The 12,472-nt window shown below is 42.7% G+C and overlaps 1 protein-coding gene across 1 annotated transcript; it reads right to left on the reverse strand.

Moving 5' to 3' along the window:
• Positions 1 to 9,816, reverse strand: LOC143277897 (AP-3 complex subunit sigma-2-like). Its single transcript, XM_076582854.1, has 6 exons — positions 9,624 to 9,816; positions 8,676 to 8,767; positions 7,057 to 7,168; positions 6,614 to 6,685; positions 5,080 to 5,187; positions 1 to 3,056 (listed from the first exon to the last, which is right to left on the reverse strand). The coding sequence occupies exons 1-6, from the start codon at positions 9,690 to 9,692 to the stop codon at positions 2,937 to 2,939; spliced, it is 573 nt and encodes a 190-aa protein (XP_076438969.1). The 5' UTR covers positions 9,693 to 9,816; the 3' UTR covers positions 1 to 2,936.
• Between the last annotated feature and the right edge of the window lie 2,656 nt (positions 9,817 to 12,472).

A 12,472-nucleotide genomic window follows, 5' to 3' on the forward strand; every position in this document is an offset into this window, starting at 1 on the left:
GACAGTTCCCATCATTTATTCACAATACATTCCATGCATCACAGTTCAAGTCAGTAAATGTACATCCCAAACACTGAGCCTATTTACCTTTGCACAGTCATTTCATCACAAAACAAAATTCTTGCTGCTCTTCTACAAACTATAAGTTATTTGGATTTGCAATCCATGATTTTGTGTCAGGTGTGGACAGCGCTACGAACATATTCCCATGAATTTTTGGCTTTTTTGGGGGGGGGGGGTTGTTGTTTGTCATAGCCCACCCAAGCATGGAGACCAGTCAGTCAGTCAGTCACTTTTCACGGAAAACATGGAGACCGTCATCATGAGAATGTGGTGGAAAAGGATTGGACACGTTGTGCAAAGAGTGCAATCAAGGTCACAAGGACGGCCCTTCAGTGGATATCCGAAGGAAGGTGACACAAGAGAAAGCCAAAGAACACCTGGTGCAGAACAGTCCGGAGAACTCAAGACCCTGAAAAACACCTGGGGTACCTTTCAAACCAAATTTTTGTCCGAATTACTTTTGGAAGAGGTATCTTCTTCAACAGACTGTTGACTAACCTGCTCCGACACTAAATGTTGTGACTTCAAAACGTTTTTCACGGTTTCAGAAGATCGCCAAAAGCACCACAAGGAGGTGTGAAACAATGAAAACTGACCAAAAAGTGATGTGCAACTCATTTTGTGATGGATGGTCACATTCACAGCAAACAGAGCCTTTTAGATCCTTAACATCTGGGATATCTTCAAGTCTATGACTTTTTTACGCAACCAAGAAACATTTCCTGAGCTAAACAGCTGCACCTCAATTCCTTATTCAAACACCCCAGTGTATGATAATACAAGAATATGCACATGCACACATGCATTCTCAAACAATACACCAATGCTTACTTGCATACACACACATAAGAAACTATGAACATGTATGCACATGTATGCATGTTAAAGTGTATGTGGTGAAATTCACCCTACAAATAAATGTGTACATTCTAATCAATTCACTTAGCTTTCTTCTCCCTCTCTCTCTCTCTCTCTCTCACAAAGTATCTATACATGCACATACACAAGCACCATATATTACAAATAAATCAACAATTTATAATCCCAAATCCCCCTTAGAAATAAGACATACATTTTAATATGATCATAACCAAATGCTGAATTAATCTGAATCATCCATTTGCACAATCTCATACAAATCAAATAAAAAGAAAAAAAGATCATTTGTATTCCTCAAATTCTTTGTCTCATGCAGATAGATAGCCAAAACAAAAAAAACAAAAAAAAGCAAAAAAAAAAAGCACTTGGTTGATTTCAATGCACACTGGTAACTGGAATATCTACTGCACTAACTATGAAATGTGACATAAAGAACAGTATCACATGGTGTGCTACAGCAGGAGGCTTTCTTGAGTAAACTGTCCAGAGTGCATCCCCCTATTATCTTTCTTACCTTCTGCATTCGTCAGCTGCATCTCCCACGTTCACTCTTGTACGAGTGGGCTTTTACATGTATGACTGTTTTTCACCCCACCATGTAGGCAGCCATACTCACAATTTCGGAGTGTGCATGCTCTGTATGATTTTGCTTCCACCAAATAATACAACGAACACTGACCAGATAATCCACCAAACACTGACATGGATTACAGGATCTTTCACGTGCGTATTTGATATACACACGTATACACATGAAGGAGATTCAGTGACTTGCAGGTCAGCACACATACTGTCCTGGGAGACTGGAAACATCCTCATCCTTAACACCACACAGTGCACTGAAACTGGGAAACAAAACTACGCAAACTTGACCAAGAATCAAGTGTTCTATCAATTCAGCCACCGTATATCTTTTCCTGTTTCCCAGTGGAACTACCTAGACTTGTGCCAGCAACAGCTTTCTGGCTGCCCAGGGTTCTTTTAAGTGCACTGAACTTTTAAGTTGATATTTCTTGCAGGAGCTCAATTCATTGTCTCGTCTTTCGTTATTTCACTACATATATCAGTATCTTCATAATACAGGTGCTTCCGTAACTGATCGTTTTCCTATTTACTCGTATCAAAACACTGAGAATTCTCATTCAGCTATTTCCAGTATTCATTCAGTTTGGTAACTTCAACTCACTGATAAATAGTTTGTTCACATGCCACAATAGCATTGCTTTGCTTATGCGTTGAATTTAAGCGCAACAACCCATTGAAACCTACCATGGAGAAAACCCCCTGTACCTCACAGCCTAACAACCGTCCAAAAGAGTTTGTGTGTGTGGTTCATGAATATGATGGTGGTGACAAAGAGGACTCTATCAAATTTCATGCTAGTGTTTAGAGAGTCCCCAGTTTTGTTGACAGGCATGTTTGCGAGCACACTTGGACGAGGGGAGGAAACTGAAGCTGCACTTGCAGGGTGGAACAAGTTAAAAATAAAGACCTCAGCCCAGATCACCACCAAAGGTCAGCAAGCGTGGCCTTAACTTTAATCAAGATACATGCAGAAAATTTTCGATCATTTCTGTTGAGGCTTCACATGATTCAGTATCTGTCCTTACTCCACACACAACCACACACACACACATACACACACATTAACATGTGCGCACACACGCAACACACCCATTCAGTTCCAGTTACAAGGAAACATTAAAATGTGTGAACTGAACCACATACGCTACACCACATCTGTAATGCATGCACATGTATTATCACTGCCACACAAATGCACAAGTGTCCCAAACTAAACAAAAATTATCCTTTCTTATCACAAAAAAACAAAAAACAAAAAAAACCCTTCCTTTTTCATTAAAAAAAAAAGAAGAAAACCCAGACTCCACTCCAAAAAATTATCTTAGTTTAAAAAAAAAAAAAAAAAAAAAGAACAACAGTACTTAGTGAGTGAATGTGAGATAATGAAAGGTAAAAATGTAAGCAGCTGGCTAAAACTTGAGGTTGCCAATGGATGGTAAGTCCGGCAGCTTGATGTCCTTGATTTTCTGTGGAATGTTCATTTCCTTCACCGCTGACACGGCGCGGGCTGGAGCCGCCGATATCCCCGCCTGAAAATCAGAAAATGGAGCGGATAATTATTGATATCATTGTTGCTATATAGTCCAGCCGATCACATAGAGCCATATTGGTGCCGCTGATATCCCCGCCTGAAAATCAGAAAATGGAGTGGATTATTATCAATATCATCATTGTTGCTATATAGTCCAGCCGATCACATGGGGCCATATCAGAGCTAAACACACTGATGATATCAATCATTCGGATGAGGCGATAAGCTGAAGTCCTGTGTGTAGCAGTCACTTGCCAAAAGTAAAAGAACCCATAGCGACAAAAGGGTTGTCCTTAGCAAATCCTGTAGAAAAATGAACAGAATTTTTTAAAAGTTGGCGCCACTATGTAGCAATGCGCTTGCTCTCACTGGGGACAGAAGCCTGAATTTCACTGACAGGAAACAGTTGTGACAAAGAGTAATACAGTTCTGAAGAACCTGAAAAGAAGGAAATCTAGAAAAGAAAATTAAGCACAAGTACAGTCACATCCATGCCCAAAATCTCTGGACATGCTTTTGACACTGACTGACCATTCCATCAAGTTTTCACCAGAGAAATAAGAAAAAAAAACCAAAAAACAAAAAACAAAAAAACTGAACACATTCATAATTATACACAATGAACAAAATTGTATATCAAAACAGGCATAAAAAACAAAACAAAACATGCCAGTAGATAACACATATTACAAAACACACACAAAAAACAAAACAACATATCCAGAACATCTAATTACCAAGTCCAGGAAAAGAAAAAAATACTGAATACTCTCCGGAGGAAAAAAAAAAAAGGGGGGGGGGGGGGGGGAGGGGGCCAAACAGGCAGAGAAAAAGAAAGGAAGAGACAACAGAAAGAAGAAAAGGAAAAAAGCCAGAAACAAGGAGAGTGACAGAAAAGAGGAAATACCTAGCACACAATCTCCAGAAGATGGGGATACTATTTCATAACTCTAAGAGCCCCCAGCATCTCACAGCTTAGCCTGTTCCTCCATGCGAATGACAATCTCTGTCAAGTTCGTAAATCCATGCATGCCCAACAAAACAAACATAAACAAGCAGCAAACCAGCTGCTGGTGCAAAGTGGTTAGGATTGCAGACTGACGGCTGGGAGGACGCAGGTTCGAATCCCAGTGGAGGTGGGTTTTTCAGCCCGCAGCCAGCTTCTACCCAGAGTTGAGTGTGCTATGGGCTTAAATAGGGAGACTGGGACCACACGGTCGAGTATCATCCACTTTACGGATGCATCTTTGGGCGTGTTGCTCTAATTACCTGACCAATACTACAAGTGTCCATATCTCTTGAGCCTGGTTGACGCCAGGATATCATTATGATAGGAAGCGTAGAGTAAAGCCTTGTCATGTAGTCCCAAGCCAAAATAAACCTCCATAGCAACATTGTCATCATCATTCTCATCCTCCTCCTTCATCATCATCAATATAAACAAAAAAGTCCCTAAGTCTGTGGTCTTTCATGCCCTGCTGTCATGGTGACCTCAGTTTTGATACCCCTCCACTTCCATGCTTGAGGCGATTCCTGTCAATGTCTTCAGTGCTGGCATATTCATGGGAGGGGTGGGGGGCGGCTGTTGTTGGAGGGACGTGGTGGCGGTCTTCACTCTGGAAGGGACGCTCACTCAGTCTGGCTCCGCGACTAAGCCACTGTTGTCGTCAGTGTGGGGTTTAGTTGGTGGTGTCCTAAGTACCTTAAATCAGAACAGGTACCACTGAACACCACTGAAGTGACTCAGCAGCAGTGCAGGGTCTCCTCTGGTGTGTAACCTCCTGGTGACCTGATATCAATGGTTCCCTGCGGACTGCCGATGCTGAGACTGTGACAGATGAACCTGGGTGTGGCTGTGTAAGGGTTACTTGGAATGAGCGGCATGGGAGTAATGCCACTGAAACAGTGCAGATGACAGAGCAGCAAAAAAAAAAAAAAAAAAAACCCAAAAAACAAGCAACAACAACAACAACACACACACACACACACACACACACACAAAGAAACACCATTCCTCCCACCTCCTGTTTCTCCAGCTTGGCCTGTTCCTCGATGCGAGTGATGATCTCGGTCATGTTGGTCTCAAGCACCATCCCCCCCATCACCAACTCCGCCAGGATGTAGTGCACCTGTCACACAGTACGCCCCACGTCACTCTCTATGATAGTTTTGTGCGTGCGTGCGTGCGTGTGTGCGTGCGTGTGTGTGTGTTTGTGTGTGTGGTGTGCGTGTGCGTGTGTGTGTGATGTGTGTGTATGTATGTATGTGTGTGTGTTTTGTGTGCACGTGTTTCTTTTTTCTTTTCTCTGTGTGTGTGTGTGTGTATGTGTGTGTGTGGTGTGTATGTTGTGTATGTGTGTTTGTGCGTGTGTGTATGTGTGTGCTTTGTGTGTGTGTGTTTCTTTTTTTCTGTGTGTGTGTGTGTGTGTGTTTAGGGTGGGGCCTGGGTACATATCTGTTGAGGGATGGTTCCTTTATGTCTGTTGCATATGTGCATGATTGCATGAATGCGTGTTCATGCATGCGTCTGTGTGTGTGTGTGTGTGTGTGTGTGTGATTTTGGGGGGGTTGTTCTATTTTGTCTTCTATTATTCAAATAATCTGCCTTGAAGTTGAACATATCCTTCACTTTACATTATGTCTATGTAATCACTTGTTTGTCTGTTTTGTCCAGTTATTTTATTCCATTTTATGTTAACGTTTTACACAAACCTAGGCTAAGCTTCCAAGGCCTGATCAGTGCACTGGGTTTATGTGAAGGTTAGGTATCTGACTTTTTTTTTTTTTTTTTCTCTCTCTCTCTCTCTCTCTCTCCAACAGAAGATGTGGTGCAGCATATATGGATCAGTGCATACACTCCAACATCTCCTTGAAACTGAAACATCATCACCTTCATCCTTTTCTCAATAATATAATAAAACATATATATATATCAATAATTCTTTTCTATTGTGCTTTTCAAGACACTGCCACAATGACTGTAAAAGGCTTAGGGACCTCTGATCTTTCACTCTTTCACCACCGTTTGCGACTTTAGTCGACATCCAGGAGTCATGGTAAAAGGACCGTTTTTCACACTGGTACAAAGCTTGACAGCTGCAGCCACTTGCCCCACACAATAGAACAATGACACAACCTTCACCCCCTGACCAATTCTGAAGTGAACAAGTCCACTTCTGCTGTCTGATCATGAACCAAATTGTGTGACTGAGATGTGTTGAGTCTAAAATATTCGGCACCTGGGAGTGGTTTTCACACAGAAGTTTGGCAGTGAAAGAGTTAACCTTTCAATATTTCTGACCTTCGCTCCCCTGACCAAATTTGAAGAGAACTAGTCCATTGCATTGCCTGGACATGATCATGAACAAAATTGTGTGAATGAGACAGTGAGAGAGTCGAGTCTAAAATATTTGGTATCCGGGGTGTGTTTTTGAACTTTTTCACACAGAAACATGGCCATGAAAGAGTTAAAAGACACTGAGATGTAGCCGACAGCTGGAGAGGATGACTGACCACAACAGACTCTGCAGGACAGCGAGTCGTTTCACAACTCACCTTGTCCATGTGAAAGATCAGGTCCAGCTCGCAGACGTTTTCAAAGCACTTGTCCAATGTTTCCACAAACACCTGAAACACACACGTGTATTGTCCAACTCCAATTATTAAAATTTAAATCCTACCAAAAAAAAGGAAGTTCTTTCTTAAAGACCAGCACATGCATTCCAGATCCTTTCAAATGTGTCATTAAATCAGTATAAAACTGCACATACATTCATACATACAGGCTCACAGGGACAGAAAGACAGAGAGAGAGTGGGAGGAATACACTGTCAGACACAAATAGTGAAATAGAGACAGACAGACAGAGAGACAAAGCAAGATACAGAGAGACTCGTGGAGAAAATATATGAGAGAGACAGAGAGAATGACTCAAAGAGATAAGAAGAAAGTGTGAGAGAGAGAGAGAGAGAGAGAGAGAGAGAGGAGGAGATGTATACCTGAATGAGATCCAAAATTCCCAGTTCACTCTCTGAAGAATCCACACAGAAGACAAAGTAGAGAGTGGCATAGTGACGGTAGATCAGCTTGTAATCAGATCCCCCAATCAGTCTGAAATTATCATTACCATCAATTGCATCATTATATTATTATCACTAGTGACTATCACTACCATCATTTGATCATAATCATTATTACTAGTATTGCAGCAGCAGCAGTGGCAACAGCACACACACATGTACATACATGCTCTTTCTCGCACATAAACACACATGGCATACTGAGTGATACTGATAGGTCCACAGTAAACATGCATGCATGCGTGCTAGCAGATACATGTCTTATACACTCTCAGTTCCAGTCCCAGTCCCAGTCTCAGTCACATACACACACACATTATACGAGTCTCAAACACACACACACACACACACACACACATTATACGAGTCTCAAACACACACACACACACACACACACACACACGCACACACACACACACACACATACACACACTGCGCAGTATATCGTTGTGCGATAAAATGCAATAAACTAATATGATCAGAATATCCAAGATACTGGACTCAGCAGACTTTGCTGTCAAACTAAGCACCAAACAGCAACTTGTTTGAGTAATGCACAGATTTATCATTCACTTCTCTGAATGGATGCCCCTCAAGATCTGTGATAAACTTCAGTCCCTGATTTTGGCACACCTGGTGGGTGAAGGGTGGATATTTTTCCAATCAACACAGTTGTAAAAAAAAACAAAAAAACAAACAAAAAAACAAACAAACAAACAAACAGATTAGGAAAAAAAAAATTCAAGCCTATTCCATATGCCCCAAACTCTTCTTATGCTGCTTTTATTAGGGAATAAAAAAACAAAAAATCTTAACCAGAAATAAATAATAAAACAAAATCCCCCTACAGAGGGACAAAAAAAAGATGATGATATGGATACTCATAAGTTATGTAGCACCTATCCTCCGTCAGAGACCAAGCACTAAGCGCTTTACAAACACAGGGTCACTTCCACAACAGGATGGCTACTTGAGTAGAGCGAACTGAGAGCTGCCTTTAGGCACTCATCATTACTTGGTTCCTGTGTCATTCAGTCAGGTTTCACTTTCAGCCATGTGCGTGCAATGATGCATACTCATACTGTCAATGTGGCATCTAACACTTTACATTATTACCCATTTATTTTATCTTTTATCCAGGGCTCCTTATAATATAGGAAGCCATACTCCGTTTTCAGGGTAAGTGTTTATTCCATTACCCACTGAACATTGACAAGGATTTCAGGATCTTCTAACATGCGCAGTTGATCTGCTTGCACATACACACAATGGGTCGAGGTACTAGCAGGTCTGCTGCTCATACATGTAGACCAGGGAGATTGGAAAAATATCCACCCTTCACCCACCAGGTGTGCCAAAATCAGGGACTGAAGGCAGGAAACTTAGGCGAGAATCCAAATGCTCAAAGTAACAATTCAGACACAGACCCAGAAGTGCGATCTACTTCTAACCTTAAAAAGAATATAATACTAATAGTGTACAAATTTACTGAAAAGGTAAATGACATCACGGACACATAGCTAACAGGCACTACTCACGTGCCACCCTCCAGAAAATTACAAACGTTGTCATCCCTCTTTGACACCAAGTGGAAGGTCTCTCTCACAATCTGCTGCTGAAGATCCTCTGGCTGTAAATACACACACAAATACAAACACACACACACACACACACAGAGTCAGGAACACACACACACAAACAAACAAAAAAACATGATAATTACTTTAAGTTTAACAAAAATTACAAGAAATAGCTGATTCATTTATGTGGTAAACATTCTGAGTGTGTGTGTGTGTGTGCATGTGCGTGTGTGTGTCCGCGTGCGCGCATGCCCACATTATGCTGAGATAGTTGTGTTTGTGTGTGAAAACTGCTATACATGTCAGGAAGAGTATGCATGTGTGATGTGCCTCTGAAAAACAACTTATATATCTAAAGTATATTACAAAATATATACAAAACTAATAAATGAAATCATTTTCATAGCATCCAAATTTCAACTTTCAAACCACATACACAAACATACATGTAATGATGTATTGCTATCAGTATCACAACCACCTGAAAGGAAAAAGGTGCTTTTGAACAAAGCCAGTAGGGAGTACCATATATGTAGCAGGATCAGAAGTGTAATAATCATTCCGTCAAACACAATAATGACTAAACAGGTTAAATGTTACAGTACACTTATGGTTAAGTTACAGAGACAGTCTGACACACCTCCGTTTTTAAGGCAACAATAATATTAATAAGTAGCCCAGTAGGCCTCCTTCGTCAACAAAGCAATGTAAATTAATAGATTTAACGCTTGATTAATGTCTTAAGGTACATTTCATATTTTACACAGTACTGGATTCTATCGCTGATACAGTTGTGAAATGACGATAACGTATTCATACCGTGATGCTGTGCAAGGTAAATGATACATGATTGACGATCACACTTCATCACTTTCACGACATTCCGACTGTTGAAGGAATACTTACATAATACTGGTAGAATTTCAAGACTCGGGGCTTCCCATGATTGTTAAAAACAAGGATAGCTTTAATCATGATGAGATGTGTCTTCAGTGAAGATACAATTCAAGCACACACAGATGGACGAACAGTTTTCCAAGATCATCCAAAAATCCTGTGACAAGTTTGCGTTGACACTTCCGGTCACTAAAGGGAAGTAACAATGTTTCAACAATACAGGCAACAAAAAGAGTTTTCGTTCCTAGCATGACTGTTGGACGGGACTGAAGTGAGTGCAGTAGACACGTGGGTGAGAGGTGGAAGTAGTTGGATGGGGTTACTTGGCTTCAGAAATCCAAGATATAGTTTAATGTGAGCTCCTTACACGTGTGACAAGGAAGACCAACCCACCCAGACAAATCCCCTTGTACAAGGCCAACCGGAGATTGAAAACAACAGTAAAACAACACTGACAAAAACAACTGAGGAACAGTGGAACCCAGGAAGAAAGAACCCCAGCCCAACACGCCAGAACCACACACTGAACATCTCCGGACAACAAGAAGCTGGAGAAGACACCAGGCCCAGTACCAAGAACAAGAGAAAGCCCTGGAGACGGAGCCACCCCAAGGGGAGAACTTGCCTGGAAATCCTGGCTTCGGCAGTGCAAGTTATTCAGTTGGAACTAGATAGCCGGGAAACCTGTAACAGAACATGGAAGAAGACACAATACCCTGTACCAAACGCTTCTAGTGGACGTACAATAAGCACCACTGAGAAGTCTTCCCCTCGAACTCAGGAGAAGCCCCTCCATCAGTTGAAGTCAGTTCGGCGGGGCCTGGTACTGACTTGAAGCTGATCACTGACCCCAAACTGAAGCAAAGGCTGAAGTTCAGTTCTCAGTGATTCGACAGTGCCTTCAGTGATGGGGCTAGATACACAGCGGAGCAGTTCTGCAAGAAGTGTATGGCGATGGAGAGCAACAGGAATGATAGCCAGCCATGGATAAAATCACTGAAACTGGCACTGATGTACAAGCTTCTTTTCTGGACTCAACCCAACTGAGGCCACGGCCCCGGATGGTCTGCCACCAAGGGCAGTCCTCAGGGAATGCACTCTAGAAGTGGCCTCCATCCTGACACGGATCTACCAGCGCTCCCTTGCCGACTTAGGCCAGGTCAGCCCCAGATGACTGGAGACGGAGTGGCAGCCCATTTACAAGAAAGTCGAACACTACAACCCAGCCAACTACCACGCAGTATCTCTGACCAGTGTGCCCTGGCTGCAGGTTGCTGGAACACATCATGGTGAGCCAGCTCATGACCCACCTGGAAGAGAACTACATTCTGGGTGAGGAGCAAAATGGGTTTTGCCGACTCGACACTGCTCTTCAGTCCGACATGCAGCTTTTTGAGACCGTTGGATGAGCTGACTGCCAATACCGTGAGTGAGAGGAGGGTCCAAAACTGACGTCTTGGTAATGGTCTTCACTAAACCATTTGACAAGGTGAACCACTTCCTCCTCAGTCACGTATTGTAGAAGCTCGATCACTACGGCATCAAAAATGCCACCAATTCATGGATTGAGAACTTCCTCAGGTGACGGGAGAGGGCGGCACCGAGTCCATGGACGGCCGGGAGATGGCGAGAGGTCTGGGTACACACCAGTCAGATCAGGGGTACCACAGGGTTCAGTACTAAGTCTGTGCCTGTTCCTGGTTAATCTGTGACCTAGCATCCCAAGTGACATCAGTCTCCTGCCCGCCTCTTTGCAGACTGATGACACGGTCCTTTACAGACCCATCACTGCCCCAGCTCAGCGACCACCGACGACACCTTGCAAGCCGACCTCATGAGACTCGAGGCCTGGGGTGAAGAATGGGAGATGCAGTTCCGCCTTGAAATGTGCCGTGTACTGACGTACCGCACGAGGAAAAAAACAGCAGCCCTCACTCAGCAGTACCACCTACACGGTTATCTATCGGAACCTCTGATGTCCATCAATTACCTGGGCATCAGACTCCAGTCACTTGAAGTGTTCGCTTCACAAAAACATATCGATGATACGGTGACTGAAGCAAACAGGACACTTGGCTTCCTGCAAATAAATCTGAATAAGCTACACCTAAAATGAAGACACTCGCTTACAAGTTCCTAATACGTCCTGTCCTCGAATCCGCGAGCACTGCATGGGACTGACCTCACTGCAAAGACAACTGGAGAAGATAGAAGCAGTCCAACGGAGAGCAATGCGGTTTGTCTTCAGTTCGGAAAATATCAGACTGAGCTATTGCAATTACTGCAGTGGGAAACCGTGGAACGTCGTAGGAGGAGGGCTAGACTGTCCATACTTTTTAAAATCATCAGTCAGGGGACTTGCCAAAGTAATAGGCCCACACCACTGACAACAACAACAACAACGTTAGAAGAGCTCTCGACACACAAACCTTCCCCAACCCTTGACACATTCGTTCAGAAGGTGTCATTCTGTTGATCCTCTGATAACCCACTGGCACCTGTCCTGTTACCCCCTCCTTTTTTCTTTTTCCTTTTTCTTTCTTTTCTTTTTTTAATTAAAATTTTTTTTCCACCGCCAAATTGCCGATAATTGGGTCAGTGTATTGACCCTGGGCTCAGTCACTAAAATGAAAAAAAATCCCCGAAACCTCCCCATTCTACATTCCCTGCGAAAATCTGCTCTTTTTCCGTCCTGATTTTCCGTTTCTTCTCCTTGTGCTCAGTGGAGCACATCTGGAACTTCACTGGAGTTGGACCTTTTTGTTGCTGAGGCTATTGCATGACCGTTCATACCCCGAAAAAATATCGGGCAGCCATATTCCATTTTCTGGAGTTGTGTTTATGGAGGATATATTTGT

This window comes from Babylonia areolata, chromosome 35, assembly GCF_041734735.1.
Source record: "Babylonia areolata isolate BAREFJ2019XMU chromosome 35, ASM4173473v1, whole genome shotgun sequence".
NCBI lineage: Eukaryota > Metazoa > Mollusca > Gastropoda > Neogastropoda > Buccinidae > Babylonia > Babylonia areolata.